At 44.4% G+C, this 20,760-nt stretch overlaps 1 protein-coding gene across 1 annotated transcript in view; it reads right to left on the bottom strand.

Moving 5' to 3' along the window:
- dusp22a (dual specificity phosphatase 22a) overlaps positions 1-20,760 on the bottom strand; it is a 201,623-nt gene that overhangs the window by 20,751 nt on the left and 160,112 nt on the right. The window contains exons 6-7 of the mRNA XM_072279193.1: positions 13,629-13,703; positions 13,345-13,516 (exon numbers count right to left, since the gene is read on the bottom strand). Of these exons, the coding sequence (XP_072135294.1) occupies positions 13,345-13,516; positions 13,629-13,703 (247 nt within the window). The remainder of the gene's footprint in view (positions 1-13,344; positions 13,517-13,628; positions 13,704-20,760) is intronic.

Below are 20,760 nucleotides of genomic sequence, written 5' to 3' on the forward strand. Positions count from 1 at the left end.
AGTTTCTCCTAATCTCGGTCCTAAAAGGCTTCCCCTTTATCCTCAAACTGTGACCCCTCGTTCTGGACTTCCCCAACATTGGGAGCAATCTTCCTGCATCTAGCCTGTCCAATCCCTTTAGAATTTTATACGTTTCAATAAGATCCCCCCTCAGTCTTCTAAATTCCAGCAAGTATAAGCCTAGTATAAACAAGTAGCTGGGATGACTCTCTTCCACTAGAAAAATGTAGGATGCCAGAGGAATGGGGAGACTCAGTACAACATCTGCAGAATCTTCATATCTCATGTGCTTACACAGTCTGCTCTCAACCACAAACGAAAGGAGAAAGGAGATCTGCATCTTTTCAGATGCTCCTACCAATGACTGGAGAGGATGGCCAGATTGCTGTTGGCATCATCTTGGGAAAGGCAAAACTAGCGCCACAAGCTGAGTCTACCCTACCCTGTCTGGAGTTGTGTGCAGCAGAAGTGGTGGAACTTAGTGATTGAGAAGTAGATTTTGAACCTGACACTGTTATATTCTACTGTGACAAAGGTTGTGCTTTGATAGATGTACAATGAATCCAGAAGGTTTTATGTATATGTCCATAACAGGATCCAAAGAATTTGACAGTCTACGCAGCCGAGGTGTGTGCCTATAGAGCCTGTTCCGGCAGATCACACTTTCTAGATCCGTCCAAGCGTCACAATTCACCAGCACCAACTGGTTCAGAAGGCCATTTTCTGTACAAACCACATGCTGCTTGTTACACTCAGCCAGATGTATCTGATATAGAACTTTGAGCACAGGTTGCAAGCTGTGCCACTGGCACAACAAATAGACCACTTACCCCAGGGAGGGTTAAAAATTTCTCTTCCTGGAACTCCTTGCAGAAAGCACTTGCAACTCTGATTCACACTGTGTACCCTTTCAAGCTTGCTCACAGCTTCCTGCTGATGACACAGGTTCCACTCCTATACCTAATTAAATGGTCACTACAATCTCAGTTAACAATCTCCTCCAGCTTAGTATACTAACAAATGCTGGCAAGCTCTTAGAATGATGGATGCTGAAGGACCCCTCTGTCCCCACAATCTTAATATAAAGGAGAGTAAGTCAACAGTCCAAAAGAACGTTTCATTCTGGAAAATATTTCTTTTATTAGTAGAAGAAATACTCTCAGCCCAACAACAGAAGTATAAAGTCTAAAATAAATCCCATGTGGCTTCCTCATGGATTTAGCTAGTTCAATATCCTCTATGGGACAATCAGGAAGCTTTGGGGGATTTTGATTGAGTTTTCATGGTCACAAACAAAGGCAAATAATACAATAGCAGAGTCACCCAGAAGATCAAAGAGAAGGAGCTTGAGAAACATAGCCTTCTAGACATTCAGACAAATACTCCTTTTTTTTTGTATAGTGTTTCTGAAAATAACATTTTTGCTAACGATAACTGTATCCATGCCCAGATCATATCGCCCTTTGGGACTTCAAATCAGCAACTTGAGTCATAATTCGTCCATGAACTATGGAGGCAATTTTCACATCATTCACACACAGCTGGCATAATTTCCCAAAACAATGCTCCTACAAAGTGATGTCCGAGAAAAAAGGCACAATTGCTAGGAAGGCTACTCATTGTTGGGCCATTCCCAGAGCAATCCTGTTTCACTGGCTCAACCAACTCTGGGAAAGTGTTTCTTAAGAGGAGGGAGAAAGCTGCTGGAGGAAGAAAGCAGGTCAGGGAGCATCTGTAGAGGGAAATGAACAGTCACATTTCAAATTGCCCTTTACCAGAACTCGGCTTTCCATAAAAAAGACATTCTAAGCGGTAACCCAACCCAAGAAAAGGCCCTTTAAGAGTCCTTTTTGTCCTGCTTGCTCTCCTTGGGCACCCTAGGCCCCATTCCATCTCTCTGCCAATCCTCAATCTCCTTCGCGATCTCCCAAACACTGTCCCCAGCCTGGAACAGGCAAACAATCCATGAGATGCTGAAGGAAGTCAGTGGGTCAGGCAGCATCCAGAGGAATATGAACAGCCAATGTCATCTGGACTGGATTATTGGCATCCAGCACCATATGTGTTGTTCAGATTCCAGGGTCTGGAATCCTTGTTCAGGTAAACAATTCAAACCCCACTATTCTCTGAAGTCTGGACATCTCCAGCCATCCCTCCAAGGACCTCAAACGCAGGGCCATTGTAACCTATAGTCTACAGGCACCCATCCCACTCCCCTTGCAAAATTTTCCATCTCTTGCCACCGAAGATGCTTCAAAATTTGTGCAGCCGCAGAGCAAGAGGATAGCTACAATGGTAGTAGGCAGTAATCCATGCACAAATGATGGGAGGTGGACAGTTTGCAGAAGTTTAAGCAACTTGGACAGAAGCAGGAAGAGAAGCCCACAAGAACAGGGTGAGAAACCAAGGGCTTTTCTCTTTGGAGCAAAGGAGAATGACAGGTTCCTTGATAGAAGTTTGTAAGATGATAAGAGGCAAAGATAGAGTGACCAGCTGGAGACATTTTTTACCAGGGTGGCAATGGCTAATACAAGAGGACATAGTTTTAAGGTTATTAGAGGAAAGTATAGGAGGGATGCCAGAGGTAGTTTTTTTTACAGAGAGAGTGGTAAGCATGTGGAACACACTGCCAGGACTGGTGATAAAGACAGATACATTCAGGATATTTAAGAGACTCTTAGGCACATGGATGAAAAAAAAACAGGGGCTTCTGTGGGAGGGAAGGATTAGATGAATCTAAGAGTAGGTTTAAAGGTCGGAGCAACTTCGAGAACTGAAGGCCCAATTCTGTGCTGCGCTGTTCTATGTTCTACAGTATATTTGTTTGTTCATTAAGTGCCATCCATATGACGTGGGTGATCATGGTCATTCCATGATTGTTCTTGGTAAATTTTTCTACGGAAGTGGTTTGCCATTACCTTTTTTTGGGCAGTGTCTTCATGAGGCGATTGACCCCAGCCATTATCAATACTCTTCAGAGGTTGTCTGCCTGGCATCAGTGGTCGCATGACCAGGACTTGTGATCTGCACCAGCTGCTCATTCAAATATCCACCACCTGCTCCCATGGCTTCATGTGACCTTAAACAGTGGGGATGGGGGGGTTAAGCAGGTGCTATACCTTGCCCAAGGGTGACCTGCAGACCAGCAGAAGGAAGGAGCACCTTATGCCTCCTTTGGTAGAGACACATCTCCAACTGCCACGGATGTTCTATATTGATCTTTGTTAGTAATAGACTTAAAATGATAATGAGCATCATGAAACAGAAGGTAAATGTATTAACTTATCTCCTCCCGATATAGGGTTATGTTACTTATGGCCTTTCAGGAAATATTGAAGAACATCAACAGCAGGAACAGGAGATAGTTCTATCCTAGTCACCATTCAGTAAGATCATGGCTGATCTGACCGTTTATCTGCCGACCATGCTAACTCCCAATTCCTCTATCGTTCAAAAATTCATCTTAGTCCTGAAAATTCTCAGTAACCACTAATATTGTGGGAGGGAGAATTCCAAAACGTCACAACCTTTGTTTCATCTTTAACTTTATGACTTTTGGAGATCAGTTCATCTTCTACTCACAGTAACAGATTTTGACCAGGGGTGCCCAAACTTCTGCATGCCACGGTATATACAGGGAAAGCACTGGATTCTTTTTCAGATAAGTATACTCTTTAGAAATTATAAGTACATTGAGGTTGATATTTAGAGGTTAAGGTTCACTGAAGTCAAAGATAAACAATGACTAGATTGAATGACGGAACAAACTCAAGGGCTGAATGGCCATTTGCAGCTCTTTATTAACTGGAGTTGAGAAACCTTAGCAATACATGATAGAGGTCATCAGGATATTGAAGGGTTACAAATAAGCTGTTAGGCTTTATGGGCTGTATTTACTTGAAAGTGTACCTATCACGATCTAACAAGGAATTTCTGATACTGGGAACTAGATTAAGCATTTTCTTCTAGTTTTGATTTGAGAAATATGAACCATGTTTGCAGAGCACAAGCATTTTTAACCAAAAAAAAATCAACCGCAGTTTAAGTTGTTCAAAACAGCCTTAGATCCAGCATCAGGAACACAATGTTGAGTTCATGTTTGTGTAGGACTGACAGCTCATTACAATCCTGAATGGTAGGCTTTTTTGGAGTTTTGAAAAAAGAACTGTCCTGTTTTCAGTGCATCCAGCTGAGGAGTTCAAACACAGGAATGTCTGTAGATGCTGGAAATCTAAAGCAACTCAGACAAAATGCTGGAGGAGCTCAGCAGGTCAGGCAGTACCTGTCGATGTTTTGTGCCACGACCCTTCGTCAGGACTGAGAAGGAGGGGGAAAGATGGCAGAATAAAACGGTGAGGGAGGGGAACGAGGCTAGCTGGAAGGTGATAGGTGAAGCCAGGTGGGTGGAAAAGGTCAAAGGTTGGAGAAGAAAGAATCTGATAGGAGGGGAGAGTGGACAACAGGAGAAAGGGAAGGAGGAGGGGACCCAGGGGGTAGTGATAGGCTGATGAGAAGAAGTGAAAGGTCAGAGTGGGTAATAGAGGAAAGGGTTGGGGGAAAATTTGTTCACCGGAAGGAGAAATCTATATTCATGCCATCAGGCTGGAGGATACTCAGATGGAATATAAGGTGTTGCTCCTCCAGCCGAGGGTGGCCTCACCTTGGCACAAGAGGAGGCCATAGATCGACATGTTGGAACGGGAATAGTTTAATATTATTGAAATTGCTGAGAACAGGTAAAAATGCAGGGAAAATGTCATTGCCATTTAAAGAGTTTTGAAAGAGTAAGATGATGACTCTCAATCTGAAAATGATTTAAAAGTCATACAGTTTTAGAGCATAGAAACAATCTCTTCAACCCACCCTGGCCAAACCTTCTTGCCCACTTGCACTAGTCCCATTTACCAGCATCCACTAGGACCACATTCTTCTGTGCCATGCCTATTTAAGTGTGTGTATAAATGCCTCTTAAACATAATGATTGTATCTGATTCCACCACCATCTCTGGCAGTGTTCTGTGGATATCGGTCGCTCTCTTTTTAATAAAAAAAATACCCCTAATCTCTCCTTTAAATCTTCGGCCTCTACCGTTAAGTCTACACTACATTGTTTTTTGATGCATCTAATGTGGGAAAATAATTCTGATTATCTGCTGTACTATATATGCTTCTCACGATCTTATATGTTTCTGTCAAGTCCATACCTTAGCCTCCTGCGCTACAGAAAAAACATGGCCAGGTTATCCATTTTCTCCCCGTAACTAAGGAACTGCCATCCAGGCAACATCGTGTTGAATATCAACTCTCTCCCCATTGTAATTACACCTTTCCTATTCACGTGGGGACCTGAACTGCACACAGAATTCATTGCAACCTAACTAGTGTTTTGTGAACACAAGAGATTCTGCAGATGCTGGAAATATAGAGTAACACACACAAAACGCTTTGGGAACTCCACAGGTCAGGCAGTATCTTTGGAGAAGAATGAACAGTCGATGTTTTGGGCCAATATAACGTTTTGTGAAGTTGCAGCATAATGTCAAAGTGCATATATTCTTATCCCAACCTTTGAAGATAAGCATGTTGTTTGCCTTTCTTACCATCCTGCCCGTCTATGTTGTCACTTAAAAGGACAATGGATTTGGACCTCTAGTTCTCTGTTCTTTGGCATTCCTTAGCAGTATAGGTAGTGCTGTATACTGAATGTCCTATACCTATTAGACTCCCCAAATGAATCACCTTGCGCTTGTCAGAATTAAGTTTCACCTGCCAATGCTCCACCCATCTTTCCAACTGATTTATGTGGTATTGTATTATTAGACAACCTTCCTCACTGTCCACAACACCACCATTTTTGTGTCACCTGCAGTCTTACTAATCATTTCTTCTGCGTTCATATCCAAATTGCTAATATATCACAAACAGCAAAGGTCCCGGCAACAGTCCATGTGGTACACCAGTGCTGACTGACTTCCAATCTGAAAATCATCCATCCAACCACTATCCTGTGCTTCCTATCTTCAAACCAATTTTGGATCCACTTTGATCCCACATGCCTTAACCTTTTGCATCAACCTACCATGCAAGACCTTATGAAAGTCCATATATTCCAATACCTATCACCTTACCTTCATCAATCACCCCAGGTTATCTCACAAAAACTCAACTAAATTGAGTCAAATTGAAAATTGTAATATCCTACAGCTGGAGGAATAGCAAATCATCTAAAACTATTAGTTTCCCATAAATGTTTCACGTCTTATTACAATGTCTTAAGAATTCAAAAATGAGTCCATAGAAATTGGACTGGTGAACCATTCTGAGCTTTTCTCTATTGTAAAGTTTTAGACTTTAGAGCAGAGGTTTCAACCTTTTTTAGGCCATAGACCAATACCATTAAGCAAATAGTCCGTGGAACCCAGATTGGGAAACCCTGCTTTAGAGTGAAGGAGGATGTTCAAACCGGTTTAATGAAAAATGGAAACTGGGCTGTTTATATAGTGGTGGTTGATCCACAAAGCAGACTTGATACCTCCTTGGGAATGGAATATCCAAAAATGCACCCGTAACATTGTGGGTTATGTTTACAATATGTAGGGCAGATAGTAATCAGATATTCCTTTTATTATTTCTTTCATTTATATATCAGTCTGAGTGATCCATTCTATAGTTAGAAGGATGATCACTACTTTTCTAACGCAAACATGAGAAAATCTGCAGATGCTGGAAATCCATGCAGTCGTGATGCAGGATCTCAGCCAAAATATCAGCCGTTTACTCTTTTCTGTAGATGCTGCCTGGCCTGCTGAGTTCTTCCAGCATTTTGTGTGTGTTATTATGTCTCTAGGGCTGCCATGAATTGTCCTTCTCTAGGTTGGAATAAGTACTTTGCTATGTGGCAATCTTTCTTTGGACAGCCTTTCAGATTTGCTTTTGGCTGAAGTTATGAGTTACGTCCACAGCATCCCAGGATTCTTGTCTGCCAGACAGGAGAACTGTAGTGCTACATCTCGAAGATACCCTGCCAACAATGATGCTCTTCAAACATTTACCAAATACTTTGGTTATTAATACAGCTATTGAGTTTGAAGGAGTTAAAATTGTGTCTCCCTGGTTCAATATGTGAATTTGCTATAATTAACAAACTTTTCAATTTCTATTGCATTCTGAATAGGTCCTTAAGAATGGTGAAGAAAGCTTATCAGAAAGAGTTTGGAGTGAAGAGCTGGAATCCTATTAGAGATGGAATCCTATTAGAGAGCTTTAGTGAAACCATACCTGGTGTTTCCAACACAACTTTGGTCTTGTTATTTAAGAGTTATATTCTTGCACTGCAGGCATAGCAGAAGAGATTCATTTATTTGATTAAGTTTACTTGATTAAGCAGGATGGGCCTGTACACAACAGATTTCAGATGAATGAAGGGTGATCTGACTGAAGTTTATGAAAACCTGATGGGGCTTGGCAACGTTGATGTTGAGAGGGTGTCTGACCTCATGGGGTAACCTATAAAAAGGTTTGGCACAGTTTCATCCATTAACATGGAGCAGGAGATGCCACTCTCCAAAGGTTGTGAAGTTTTGGAATTCTCTCTCCCACAATACTAGTGGTTACTGAGAATTTTCAGGACTAAGATGAATTTTTGAACGATAGGGGAATTGGGAGTTAGCAAGGTCGGCAGATAATTGGTCAGATCAGCCATGATCTTACTGAATGGTGGCTAGGGTAGAACTATCTCCTGTTCTTGCCGCTGATGTTCTTCATTATTTCTTGAAAGGCCATAAGTAACATAACCCTATATCAGGAGGAGATAAGTTAATACATTTACCTTCTGTTTCATGATGCTTATTGTCATTTTAAGTCTATTACTAACAAAGATCAATATAAAGCACCGGTGGCAGTTGGAGATGCGTCTCTACCAAAGAAGGTGTAAGGTGCTCCTTCCTTCTGCTGGCCTGCAGGTCACCCTTGGGCAAGGTATAGCACCTGCTTAACCACCCCCCCCCCCCCCAATCCCCACTGTTCTGGGTCACCTGAAGCCATAGGAGCAGGTGGTGGTTGGTTCTGGTCATGCAACCACCGATGCCAGGCAGACAACCTCTGAAGAGTATTGATAATGGCTGGGGTCAATCGTCTCATGAAGACACTGCCCAAAAAAAAGGTGATGGTAAACTACTCCTGTAGAAAAATTTGCCAAGAATAATCATGGAATGACCATGATCACCCACGTCATATGGCACGGCACATAACGAACAAACGAGTATACTGTAGAAACCTGATTGGATGAGGACTAACCAATCAGGAGGGATGGATGATGGGGGTATAAATACCACCAGACTAGACATGTCCAGGCATCATCCCTGCTGAAGGTGGCAGAGTTTGTCATTGAAACGTCAGTTAAAATTGATACCTGTACCCAGCTGGAAGCCCGAGATAATTTATTTGTAGTATACCTATTTCTTTGTCTTCTTCTTGGGTGAGAACGTCTTCTAATTTCAGTTCTGAATGGCCAGCCTGTTACTCTGAGACTATGAGCCCTGATTCTGGCCACTCCTGCATTTGGGAACGCCAATTCCCCATCGACCTTGTCAGTCATATCAGAAATTTGTTAGTTTCTATTAGATCACCTTTTGTTCTTCCATCTCAAGAAGATATAATCTCATCTTTCTAAGAAAATCTCAAAACTTCAAACATTGCCTCTTCCAATGATTGCTTTTAACCTCTTGTAGCTGAGACTTTATTGGTCTGACAGCTTTTGGAGTATTGTGAGCATCTTTGGGCCCCTTATCTAAGAAAGGATGTGCTGGTGTTAGACAGGATCCAGAGAAGGTTCATGAGAAATGTAAGAGTTAGCAAATGAGGAGTATTTGAAGACTCTAGGCTTGTACTCACTGGAGCTTAGAAGAATAGGGGAGTGGTGGGATTTCATTGACACCTACCAAATATTGAAAGCAACACACGCAAAATGCTGGAGGAACTCAGCAGGCCAGGCAGCATCTATGGAAAAGAGTACAGACGATGCTTTAGGCCAAGACCCTTCAGTAGGACTGGAGAAAAAAAGACGAACAATCGGAGTTAAAAGCTGGGGGGAGGGGAGGAAGAAAGACAAGGTGATAGTTGAAACTGGGAGGGGGAGGGATGAAGTAAAGAGCCGCAAGTTGATTGGTTAAAACAATACAGGGCTGGAGATGATGGAATCTAATAGGAGAGGACAGAAGGTCATGGAGGAAGGAAAAAGGGGGAGGAACACCAAAGGGAGGCAATGGGCAGACAAGAAGAAAAGGTGAGGGAGGGAAGAGGGGATGTGGAATAAAGAAGGGTAAGGGATCATTACCGCAATTTCGAGAAACAATGTTCATGCCATCAGGTTCGAGGCTACCAGGTGATGAGACCACACTCCGGTTGGAGGAGCAGCAACTTATATTCCATCTGGGTAGCCTCCAAACTGATGGCATGAACATCGATTTCTCAAACTTCCAGTAATGGCCCCCTTCCCTTTCTCTATTCCCCATCCCCTTTTCACTCTCTCACTTTATCTCCTTGCCTACCTACTTCCTCCCTTTGGTGCTCCTCTCTCTTTTTCTTTCTTCCCTGGTCTTCAGTCCTCTCCTATTAGATTCCACCTTCTCCAGCCCTGTATCCCTTTCACCAATCAATTTCCCAGCTCTTTACTTCACCCCTCCCCACTTCTAGTTTCATCTATGACCTTGTATTTCTTCCTCCCCTCCCCCCTGGCTCTGACTCCTTGTCTTTTTTTCTCCAGTCCTCTTGAAGGGTTACAGCTGAAATGTTGGCTATATTCTTTTCCATAGATGCTGCCTGGCCTGCTGAGTTCCTCCAGAATTCTGTGTGTGTGTTGCTTGGATTTCCAGCATCTGCAGATTTTCTCGTGTTTGTGATCAAATATTGAAAGGACTAGACAGAGTGGGTGTGGAGAGGAAGTTTCCAACACTGATAGCTCTAGGACCAGAGGGCACAGACTCATAATACAAGGACATCCTTTCAGAACAGAGATGGAGAGGACTTTCTTTAGCCAGGAGGGTGGTGAACATGTGGAATTCATTGCCACAGGCGGCTGTGGAGGCCAAGTGATTGCGTATATTGAAAGTGGACATTGATAGGTTGCTAATTAGTAAGGGCATCAAAGGTTATGGGAAGAGGTAGGAGAATGGGGGATGACAGTGATAATAAGTCAGTCATGATCGAATGGTGGAGTAGACTCAATGAGCCAACGGCCTAATTTTACTCCTGTGCCTTATAGTCTCGTGGTTTTATGGAATCATTTTCCTTACAACCAAGGAGCTGAATAGCTGAAAATTTCCTACCTTGATGGGACTTCTAACAATCAGAATTCACACAAACCTAGATCCTGGTGTACCTTCTTTCTCACCAGAAGTGAAGCTCAGATTATGAATGGAGTAGACCAATATTAAATATCAAATAAACAAGACAAGCATTTAGGTAAATTACTATACTTCCAAAGCCTGATTCTGATTTGCACAGCAGGGAAGTTAAGGGTTATGGGGAAAAGGCATATAGGTGGATCCGAGTCTACAGCCAGATCCTGTTGAATGCTTGATAGGCCTGAAGGACTACTTCTGCTCCTATTTCTTATGTTCTTTTGTTCCTTCTGAGGTAGCTAAAGGATCTTTCCTCACAGTAAAACACAGCTTGTCCTCACAACTATTTTAATTTCACCCAAAAATATCATTACTTTCCATACTAATACAAAGAGAGGAGAGCAAAGTAGCATGGCTATTTGGCTGCTGCCTTGCATTTCCGTGTGGACATGTCCAATCCCGATCTCACGCATGTCCTGTGTGGAGTCTGCACATTCTCCCTGTGATTGTGTGAGAGATTCCTCTAAGTGCGCCAATTTCCTCCAAAGTCTCAAAGATGTGGCGGGGGGGGGTGGGCTGGTAGGTTAACTGGCCACTGTAAAGTGCCTCTAATGTGTGGCTAAAGGTCAATGCTGGAGATTAAGGAGTTGATGTGTAGAGAATAATAAAAATGAGAATAATGTAAGAAAGAGAGAGCGAGAGAGAGAGTTGGAGAGATAGAGATAGGGAGAGAGAGAGAGAGAGAGAGAAAGAGAGAGAAAGATTGATTGATAAATAAAGAAAGAAAGGAAGAAAGAAAGAAAGAAAGAAATACCTGCACTTAAAGTAGCCCACTAATTGTTAAACTGCTTGGAATGGCTCCATGAATCCCATGCATACATAAGAAAACTGCAAAAACTGCATAATAATGGCGAAAGTTTCCTGTGCCTGTCCCTTCTCCAGGTTAAATAATCCACAGGAAGCTGCCATTTACTGAATTCAAACATTGGCTTCCTGGCTTAATTAATACATTAGTACTCAATGAATGTTGAACACAAAAGTTAAATTCAGGAATCTGGAGCCAGTCGGCCATCTTTGAGATCTTAGTGGGGACATTAAACAGAATTTAATGTATAGTATTTGTATGCAAAGAATGTTGTATGTCTACTTATTCTACAAAAACAATATCATGTTGGTTACATCTCTTAAAGTCCTCATAACTATACAGTACTTTTTCTAAGACTCTCTGTAAAATAATGCCAAAAAATGTAGTTAATTTCCAACTGTGCTTGACTGAAGCATTGCTACCTTACACTGTATCACGGGTTGTGCAAGTTCAAAGTGCCAGGTGTTGGTTAGATCAATTAAAACAAAATATTTGCATCTTTGATGAGAATCTCCATTACTTGGGATATAAAAACAGACGATGCAGGGAAAACTTAGCAGGTCGGGCAGCATCTATGGAAATTTCAACACTTCAGGTTGAAGACACTTCATCGGAATTAGAAGAGAGAAGCGAGTTAGTTTTAAACTGTAGAGTGAGTGAAAGGAGGTATATAGAGAAAAGGGAAAATCTGTGATATCATGGGGCCAAGATCACACCCTGGTTAGATATTCCCATTGTTCTGATTTCTCCAAAGCAGAGAGAGGCTTTGATCATATATCAAAGTTCAAAGTAATTTCTTTTATTTTCCTAACCGCTGGATTCATCCCTCCACTCCAGGATAGAGCAACAACAGAATTTCATAAGGCTCACCTTCTGTCCCTCCAGTGTCCACATTCATTGGATCATCCTTTGCAACTTCTGCCAGCTTCGATGAGATTCCACCACCCGGCATAACTTCCCCTCAACTTTCCTTTCAGCATTTCAAAGGGACCCACTTTCTTCACAGGTTCCTGATCCACCAACCACTCCCTTCCTTCCAGCACTTTTCCATGAACCATAGGAGATGCTACCCCTGCCATTTCAGCTCCTCCCTTCCCACCATCCCAGAACATATACTGTCCTTCCAAATGAAGCAATGATTCACTTGTACTTTTTCCAATCTAGTGCACAGTATTTGCTGATCAAAATGGGGTTTCTCTACACTGGAGAAACCAAGTAGAGATTGGATGATTCCTTTGCTAGGCACCTGAGATTAGTCCACATGGGCAATCCTGGGCTTCCAATTGACTGCCACTTTAATCCTCCATCCCATTTCCACTCTGAGCTACCTGTGGCCTCCTGCACTACTAATGAGGCCAAGGTTAGCCTAAGGGGCAGCAACTCATCTTCTGTTTGGTCACACTGCAACTTTCTGGTATCAATATCAATCCCTGTGACTTCAGCTGACTCACTTTCTCTGCCCGTCAAGTTTTCATCTCCAATAGTTGCTCAGATTTTCATTCTCCATTAATACCACATGACCAGTTGAGTATGTGCTAGAGTCCCACTTTTCCACCATTTTGGGTCCCTTCGGCAGTATTTTCACTCTCCTTTTCCCCCATCCCATAGAATTCTGTCAGCTTTTTCTCTCTAACTGTCCACATTAACTGATCAGCTAGGTAACCTCTAGAATTTACCCCTAGGTAATCCTGACTTCACCCTATCAAACATTCCCTTTGCCTCATTCATCTCATCTTAGTCTTTGCTGCAACATAACATTATCTTGTTCTTTTCCCTCTCTCCCAGCTGTCTTTGACCTAAGCAACAACCCTGTTTCTCTTTCCACAGATGCAGCCTGACTTGCTGAGTGTTTCCAACATTTTCTGTTTTTATTTCAAATTTTCCGCATCTGCATTTATTTTCCATTGTTAAACAACTGGAAGCATAGTTGAAGGTAAACTAAGTGCATTAAGACCTTTTTCCCTCTGACAGTTCTTTTACAATGATTGAATGAAGCAGTATTATCCATGTTTTCCAACAATTACTGATGTGCATTATAGTACATATAAAAAGGCACACAAATTCATAGACAACATCTGACTTCCATCACATTTTCTGCCCTCAGAGATGCCAGTTCATTGGTCCCCAAGTTATGCTTACCTCTTTTACAAGAGTTGCCTCGAACTCTTGGAGCTGTTGCTGGAAGCTAATGTTTGGGTTGGCGTATGATCGGACAGACTTCACTGCGAACAAACACTCCTCCCAGCTGTAATCAGTCACTGTCATGAGGTAAGCCACCACCATGGTTGTGCTGCGTGAAACTCCAGCCAAGCTGTGCCGCAAGGAGCAGTGGAATGATAAAGAGAAAAATGCTGAATAATATGCCTTAACATAACATTACACGAAGAAAACAAAGCAAACATGGATTGAGACATGGCACCTACCAATGGACAATGCATCCTCCACCATGAATTCGACTTTCATGGATAAACTTGATACATTCCTTAAAGTATTGTATCCTAAAAATATAAATCAGTGAAGCATTACTTTATTTTTCACACACAAGAGATGCAGAATACATGAACAGAAGAGTTAGTCCAGAAGCTTTTAAAATACTTGATAATCTGCACCATAGTACAGTATAAAGTTCTAGTAATCTCATCACAGGAATTGAATCAAAATAGAAACAGATTTCAGAATGGACAATGAACCAGTCCATGAACACTATAACACTATCTCACTATTTTTACAGTACTGTGCAAATATATATATATAGAGCTAGGGTGCCTATAACTTCTGCACAGTACTGTATTTGTCAATGTGGAGCGGAAGAATGAGTTTGTAAATTTGGTGTTTGCAAAGGAGGTTGAGAATAGCGAGGGTGGACCGCCAGGGAAGGGATGCGGGACAGGTGCCACACCCTGCCCTGAGTCAGCAGGCAAGGTCATTTGATTCCAAACAATTGGTTTATCAATCATTACAGAGTGCTTCCTGCTCCCTCCCCTCTCCCTCCCCCTTTTCCCAACCGTGATTCCCCTCTCCCTGTCCCCTTCCCACTCTCAGTCCATATGGAGACTCATATCAGAATCGGGTTTATCATCACTCACATATGTCATGAAATTTGTTTTTTTTCTTGCACGTGGCCAAGTGGTTAAGGCATTGGACTAGCGACTTGAAGGTCGTGAGTTCGAGTACCAGCTGAGGGAATATGTTGCGTCCTTGAGCAAGGCACTTAACCACACATTGCTCTGCGACGACACTGGTGCCAAGCTGTATGGGTCCTAATGCCCTTCCCTTGGACAACATTGGTGTCGTGGAGAGGGGAGACTTGCAGCATGGGCAACTGCTGGTCTTCCATACAACCTTGCCCAGGCCTGCGCCCTGGAGAGTGAAGACTTTCCAGGCGCAGATCCATGGTCTCGCAAGACTAACGGATGCCTTTACTTACTTACTTTTACAGAAGCAGCAGCAGTACAGTGTAATATATAAGATCACTACAGTACTGTGCAAAAGTCTTAGGCATGTATATACTCCAGCAGTTGATGATTACTGGGCCAAATCTCAATGAAATTGGTATCATTTCGGGGTTATGGAGGAACAGCCGAAGGAATCATTGCCAGTGGCACCATCAAAGCGATGGGTAAATAGTCACACTGCCTTGTGTTGCCTTGGGAAAGGCAAAGGCTAAGGGAGTAAACCCCTACAGAAAATCCCAAGTGGAGTCCTAAGGCGGATGGATTGCTTTCTATGTCACCTTCTGGCAACTCCTGCAGCTGTGCTGGCACCAACTGTACTGGTTCTTCCTTCCCAATGCCAGCAATGCCGAGAGGAGGCTCTTGGCATCAGGGCAGCCCAAGCCCTCCATATCTCCTCGTGCCACCATGGAGAGGACGCTCTATCGAAGTCGCAAGGTATCGGCACAACACAGGAAATGGCGGTTACCTGTTCGAAGCTCGTTCGATTGGCACAGGAAGCGAGCACAAGGGGCCCACTTCTGCTGGTGGGAGAGATCGTGGGACCTCACTGGACAGCTACCGCCCGCCTCAAGTTGGGCAGCCCCCAGCCCGTAAGGTGCTGTCCCACCACTACTTGCCTGCCCCGCTGGGTGCGTGGGGTTCAGAGTTCACCTCGACAAGCAGGCTGCGAGTCCACGCCAGGCAGAAGGATTAAAACTAGGAAGACGCCAGCTCTTCGCCTCGCAAGCTGGAACATCCGGACCATGTGTCCCGGACTGACTGAAGACCTCCTACAGATCGACAATGCCCGCAAAGCAGCAGTCATTGACAGAGAGCTCACTGGGCCGAACCTCGACATTGTCTGCCTCCAGGAGACCGGTTTGGCCAATTACAGTTCCATCAGAGAGTCCAGTTACACCACCTTTTGGCAGGGTCATGAAGATCCAAGGCTGTACGGGGCTGGTTTTGCAGTAAGAACTCTATCATCGCCACCACAAAACCACCAACAGGCAGAACAGAAATGATCCTTGCTTTCTGCTCATTGTCACTTTCCAAACGATAAACCTCCTGAGCAATTGTGTCCGAACACTTGGTTCTCCACAGAGGCCAAAGACCAGTACTACAAAGCCCTGGATGGGGCAATATCCAGAATGCTAAGCACTGAAGGATTGTACCTGCTGGGACACTTCAATGCTAGGTTTGGCGCTGACCACAAAGCATGGCCTTCTTGCCTCGGGCATCATGGCGTTGGCAAGATGAACGAGAATGGGCAGAGACCGTTAGAGCTGTGCTGCCATCATAAACTGTGCATCACCAGCGCGTATTCTCAGTGTAAGGAATGGCACAGGATCTCCTGAACATCCACGGTCCCACCACTGGCATCAGTTCAGCTTTATCAAAACCAGGTGCAGGGACCTGAACAGTGTCCTTGCCACTTGCAGACTGCGACACAGACCATTTCCTTGTTGTCTGTAGAGCGGGGCTAATGCCAAAGGGACTCCATCATTCCAAGACTAAGGGCCGATCTCGCATCAACACCTGCTGTACAGTGACCTCTGACAGAGTACAGCAATTCACAGACGCCTTTGAAGCGGCAATGAGGAACAGTTCTGGTGACTGTACCCCTATTGTCTCCAAGTGGTTGTCTCTATTGGCTCAGCCAAAACTGCATTTGGTAAGAAGGAGCACAAGAACACAGACTGGTACGAAGTGCACTGGGAAGAAATGGAGCAAGTGACTGAGGCCAAGAGAAAAGCCCTGCTGGCCTACAAGCAAGCCTCCTGCACCAGCACACGCGATGCCCTCAGAGCTGCTAGAAACGAGGCACAGCAAGCTGCTCGGCACTGTGCAAACAGCTACTGGCTGAATTTGTGCAGCAAAATCCAATTGCCCTCCAACAGCGGGAATGCAAGAGGGATGTTTGATGGTATCAAGTCAACAACAGGCCCCTCAGCCACCAAGACAGCCCACTGAAGCTGAAAAGTGGGGCAGTGATCACGGACCAGAGCGAACAGCTTGAATGTTAGGTTGAGCATTGCCTGGAGCTGTATGCAACCTGGAACTTGGTGATCAAAGCTGCCCTGGAGGCACTGTCTGACTTACTAGCCATGTATGGAAGAGCTCAGCAAAACCATTGACTGTCTCGCAAGTGGGAGCCTCAGGGAAAGGTGGAATTTCCCCAAAGTCTTGACGAGCGGGGAGCCTGCCTTGCTGCATCATCTACATGAGCTTCTATGTCTTTGCTGGGAGAAAGGCCACATCCTCCAAGACATGCGAGATGCCAAGATTGTCACACCGTACAAGAACAAGGGCGACCGTAGTGGTTGTTACCACGATCGTGGCATCTCTCTGCTTAGTATTGTGGGGAAAGTGTTCGCCCATATCGTCTTGGCATGATTCCAGAGCCTTGCATCCAGAGTCCCAGTGCGGGTTCGGAACAGGCAGGTCTACAGTGGACATGATCTTCTCACTGGACCAACTGCAGGAGAAGTGTCGAGAGCAGCAGAAGCTGCTGTACAAGGTCTACATTGATCTGACCAAGGTGTTCAACCTCATCGGCAGAAACACTGTGCACAGCGTTCATTGATCTGACCAAGGTCTTCGACCTCGTCAGCAGAAATGGGGTAGTCATTCAAGCTCCTGCTAAAGATTGGCAGCCTCCCCCGCAAGACTGCGCGGCATCATCTCATCCTTCCATATGGACATGCACAGCACTGTCTCACTCAATGGAGCAACTTCCAATGCCTCTCCAGTGAGCAGTGGGGTGAAACGAGGTTGTGTCCGGCCAGCGACCCTCTTTGGAACGACCTTCTCCATGCTCCCTCACCATACTTTCGCAGACTGCACTGAAGGTACCTCCCTTCACGCAGGAGCTGATAGCAAGCTGTTCAACATCGCTCGCTTGTGCTCCGAGACCAAAGTTAGCACAGCCCCCATCCGCGAGGTGCTGTTTGCAGATGATGCAGCATTGACGTCACACACTGAAGGCGGTCTCCAACAGCTGATTAACCGCTTTACCCATGCCTGCGAGGAGCTTGGGCTAACCATCGGTCTGAACTCGACAAACATCATGGTCCAGGGTGTAGAATCTCCCCCAAACATCACCATTGATGGTTGCTGTCTTGATGTAGTTGACTCCTTCACCTATCTTGGGTCGACCATCACCAACCCCCTGTTCCTCGAAGCAGAGGTGAACAGCAGGATTGCCAAAGCTGCAGCTGCCATGGCCAGACTGAACAAGAGAGTGTGGAACAACAGACAGTGGACAAAGAAGACCAAGCTGAATGGGTGCCAGACGTGTGTGCTCAGCACACTCCTCTACACCAGCAAGGCTTGGATGCCATACATCAGCCAAGAGAAGAGGCTAAACTCCTTCCACCTACGCTGCCTCAGGTGCATCTTGCACATCCAGCAAGACAGGATCACCAACACGGAGGTTCTGCAGCGGGCTGACACCTCCAGCATCCACCGACTACTCACCCACAGTCACCTCAGATGGTTGGGCCACGTCAAACCGATAGACCAGGAACGCATCCCCAAGGACACGCTGCATGGCGAGCGAGTTAGGGTTACCGCCCATGAGGAAGACCCATGCCTCCGCTACAGGGATGTCTGCGAGCGCAACATGAAGCTGGCAGGCATTGACCACAACACGTGGGAGGAAACAGTTGAAGACCGGACAGCATGGAGGTCTGCAGTGTAAAGCGGTGTACAACGTGCTGAGATAGCAGGGACCAACGTGCTCATCACAAGAGAGCCAGAAGAAAAGCCAGAGCTACATCACCCAGAGCACCTCCCTCCTTCACCTGCAGCCGCTGTGAACGAGACTGTCAGTCTACAGCGGGGATGTACAAGAAAGTGCAAATAAGCCCGTCTACAACCCCAAGATCCTTCAGAAAAGTGTTACACCATGGTCTCTCGAGATGTACAGATGCCGATGATGAGATGATTATATGCCTAAGACTTTCACACAGTACTGTACCCTTCCACCAACTTTTGTGCCGTGTCCTTTTCCAACATGGTCAATAACCACAGGCAATTGGTTAAATGAGAACAGTTGACAAGAACCTTTGTCTTACTCAGACGGTGATGGAAAGCTGGAATTTACTATCTGAAGGGGCAGTGGAGGCGAAAATGTTCATGACTTTTAAAGAGTACTTTTATATGTACTTATAGCACCATTGTGGGCACGTGGCCAAGTGGTTAAGGCATTCGACTAGCGACCTGAAGATCATGAGTTCGAGCCCCAACCGAGGCCTGGTGTTGTGTCCTTCAGCAAGGCACTTAGCTACACAAGTGCCAAGCTGTGTCGGTCCTTGCCCTTCCCTTGGACAACTTCAGTGTCGTGGAAAGGGGAGACTTGCAGCATGGGCAACTGCCTGTCTTCCATACAACCTTGCCCAGGCCTGTGCCCTGGAGAGTGCAGATTCATGGTCTCGTAAGACTAACAGATGACATAATCCCCAAGGCTACAGTACCATAAGCATGAAATGGATCTTACACTCGGTAACCGCCTTTGATGAGGAAGACCGATGCGGGCTGGGGTGCTTTAGTGAAAAAAGGCCCTGCGGCCTGGCACTAAACTGAATACTACTGCAGGGTCTCGTCCCGAAGCGTCAACTGTACTCTTTTCCACTGTTCCTCCAGCATTTTGCTTGAATACTACTGCACTCCTGGCTTGATGTTTGATATTCTATGTGTCGTTCACTCGCTTTTTCCCATTTGCGCAATTTGTTCTTTATTTGCGCGCTGGGTGTTTAATTTTCTTTTTTGAATGGGTTCCATGGTGTTTCTGTGTTTCATGGCTGCCCGGGGAAGGACAAATCTCAGGGCTGTATACATGCTTTGATAATAAATGTACATTGAATCTTTGAATTTTGAATCTTAACTCTCTGTGGAACAATATGGACGTGAAGAACCAAATTACCCCACTTCCAAGCCATAAATTGCACAATGTACAAAATGTAAAATAGGCTCTTTGGAACTATACTGCATTGTTTCTCCAAGAGTGCTCCCCTTTGGCAGTACTTCATCATGGACACACCATAACATTGAAGTCTTCTAGATATGTAATTGCTCTTTGCCAACTGTGGAAAACAGGCCCTTCGTTTTAACTGCAATTTGATTTTCTATTGCCATTGCGCAGTTCTTTAGCCAGAGTGGTGATTCTGTCGAATTCTTTGCCACAGGCAGCTGTGGAGGCCTAGTCTTTACAAGTACTTAAGGCAAAGATTGATGGATTCCTGATTGGTCAGGGCATGAAGGAATACGGGGAGGAGGCAGGAGATCAGGACTGAGAGGAATAGTGGACCAGCCATGATGAAGTGGTACAGCAGACTCAATGGGCCAAATGGCCTAATTTTACTCCTATATCTTATGGTCTTATAGTTACTAAGCCCAGTGGGCAAGGACTTCACTTTGCTACGTACGGTATCAGTATTGACAAGTATATCATTTACTGCCCATGTCATAACTGTTCCTCGAAGGTTTTGCTGCCAGCAATATTCTAAAGAAATTAGCAATAGAAATAAATAGTCTTACTTATAACTAAGAATCTTTTATCTCCACAGATTCCAAAGGTGACACAAAATCAGAAATCCTCTAAACCTGTGAACATAATCACTTCTGTATACTATCAGCTACTACTCAAGAGCTACAAGGCTAGAAAATGCTAGTGACAAATTAAGCTTCACATAATCACATGGCTTTCTGTTTCCTGTTAATAAAATAATTAATATATCAAAGTTATACCATTAGAATGTATAAGGCTTTCCTCCACAATTATGCTACCACATGGGGAAATTTCATATCCTATAAAGAATGTTAACACAAGAGATTCTGCAGATTTTGGGAAATCCAAAGTAACATATACAGTCCTGATGAAGGGTCTTGAACCAAAACATCAGCTCTTTATTGCTCTGCACGGATGCTTCCTGACCTGCTGAGCTCCTCCAGCATTTTGTGTGTGTTACTGTATTACTTATTTTGTATAACTGCCTCGGCGTTGTTGTAAATCAATCTGAAAGCTGCCCCTGAACCTGACGCTGTTGCTGGGCTGGAATTTTGGTGTTTTCTCTGTTCCTTGAAGAGGTCAGATAATGCCAGATAAAGGTCAGATTAT

The sequence above is a fragment of the Mobula birostris genome, chromosome 15 (assembly GCF_030028105.1).
Source record: "Mobula birostris isolate sMobBir1 chromosome 15, sMobBir1.hap1, whole genome shotgun sequence".
NCBI classification, from domain to species: Eukaryota; Metazoa; Chordata; class Chondrichthyes; order Myliobatiformes; family Myliobatidae; genus Mobula; species Mobula birostris.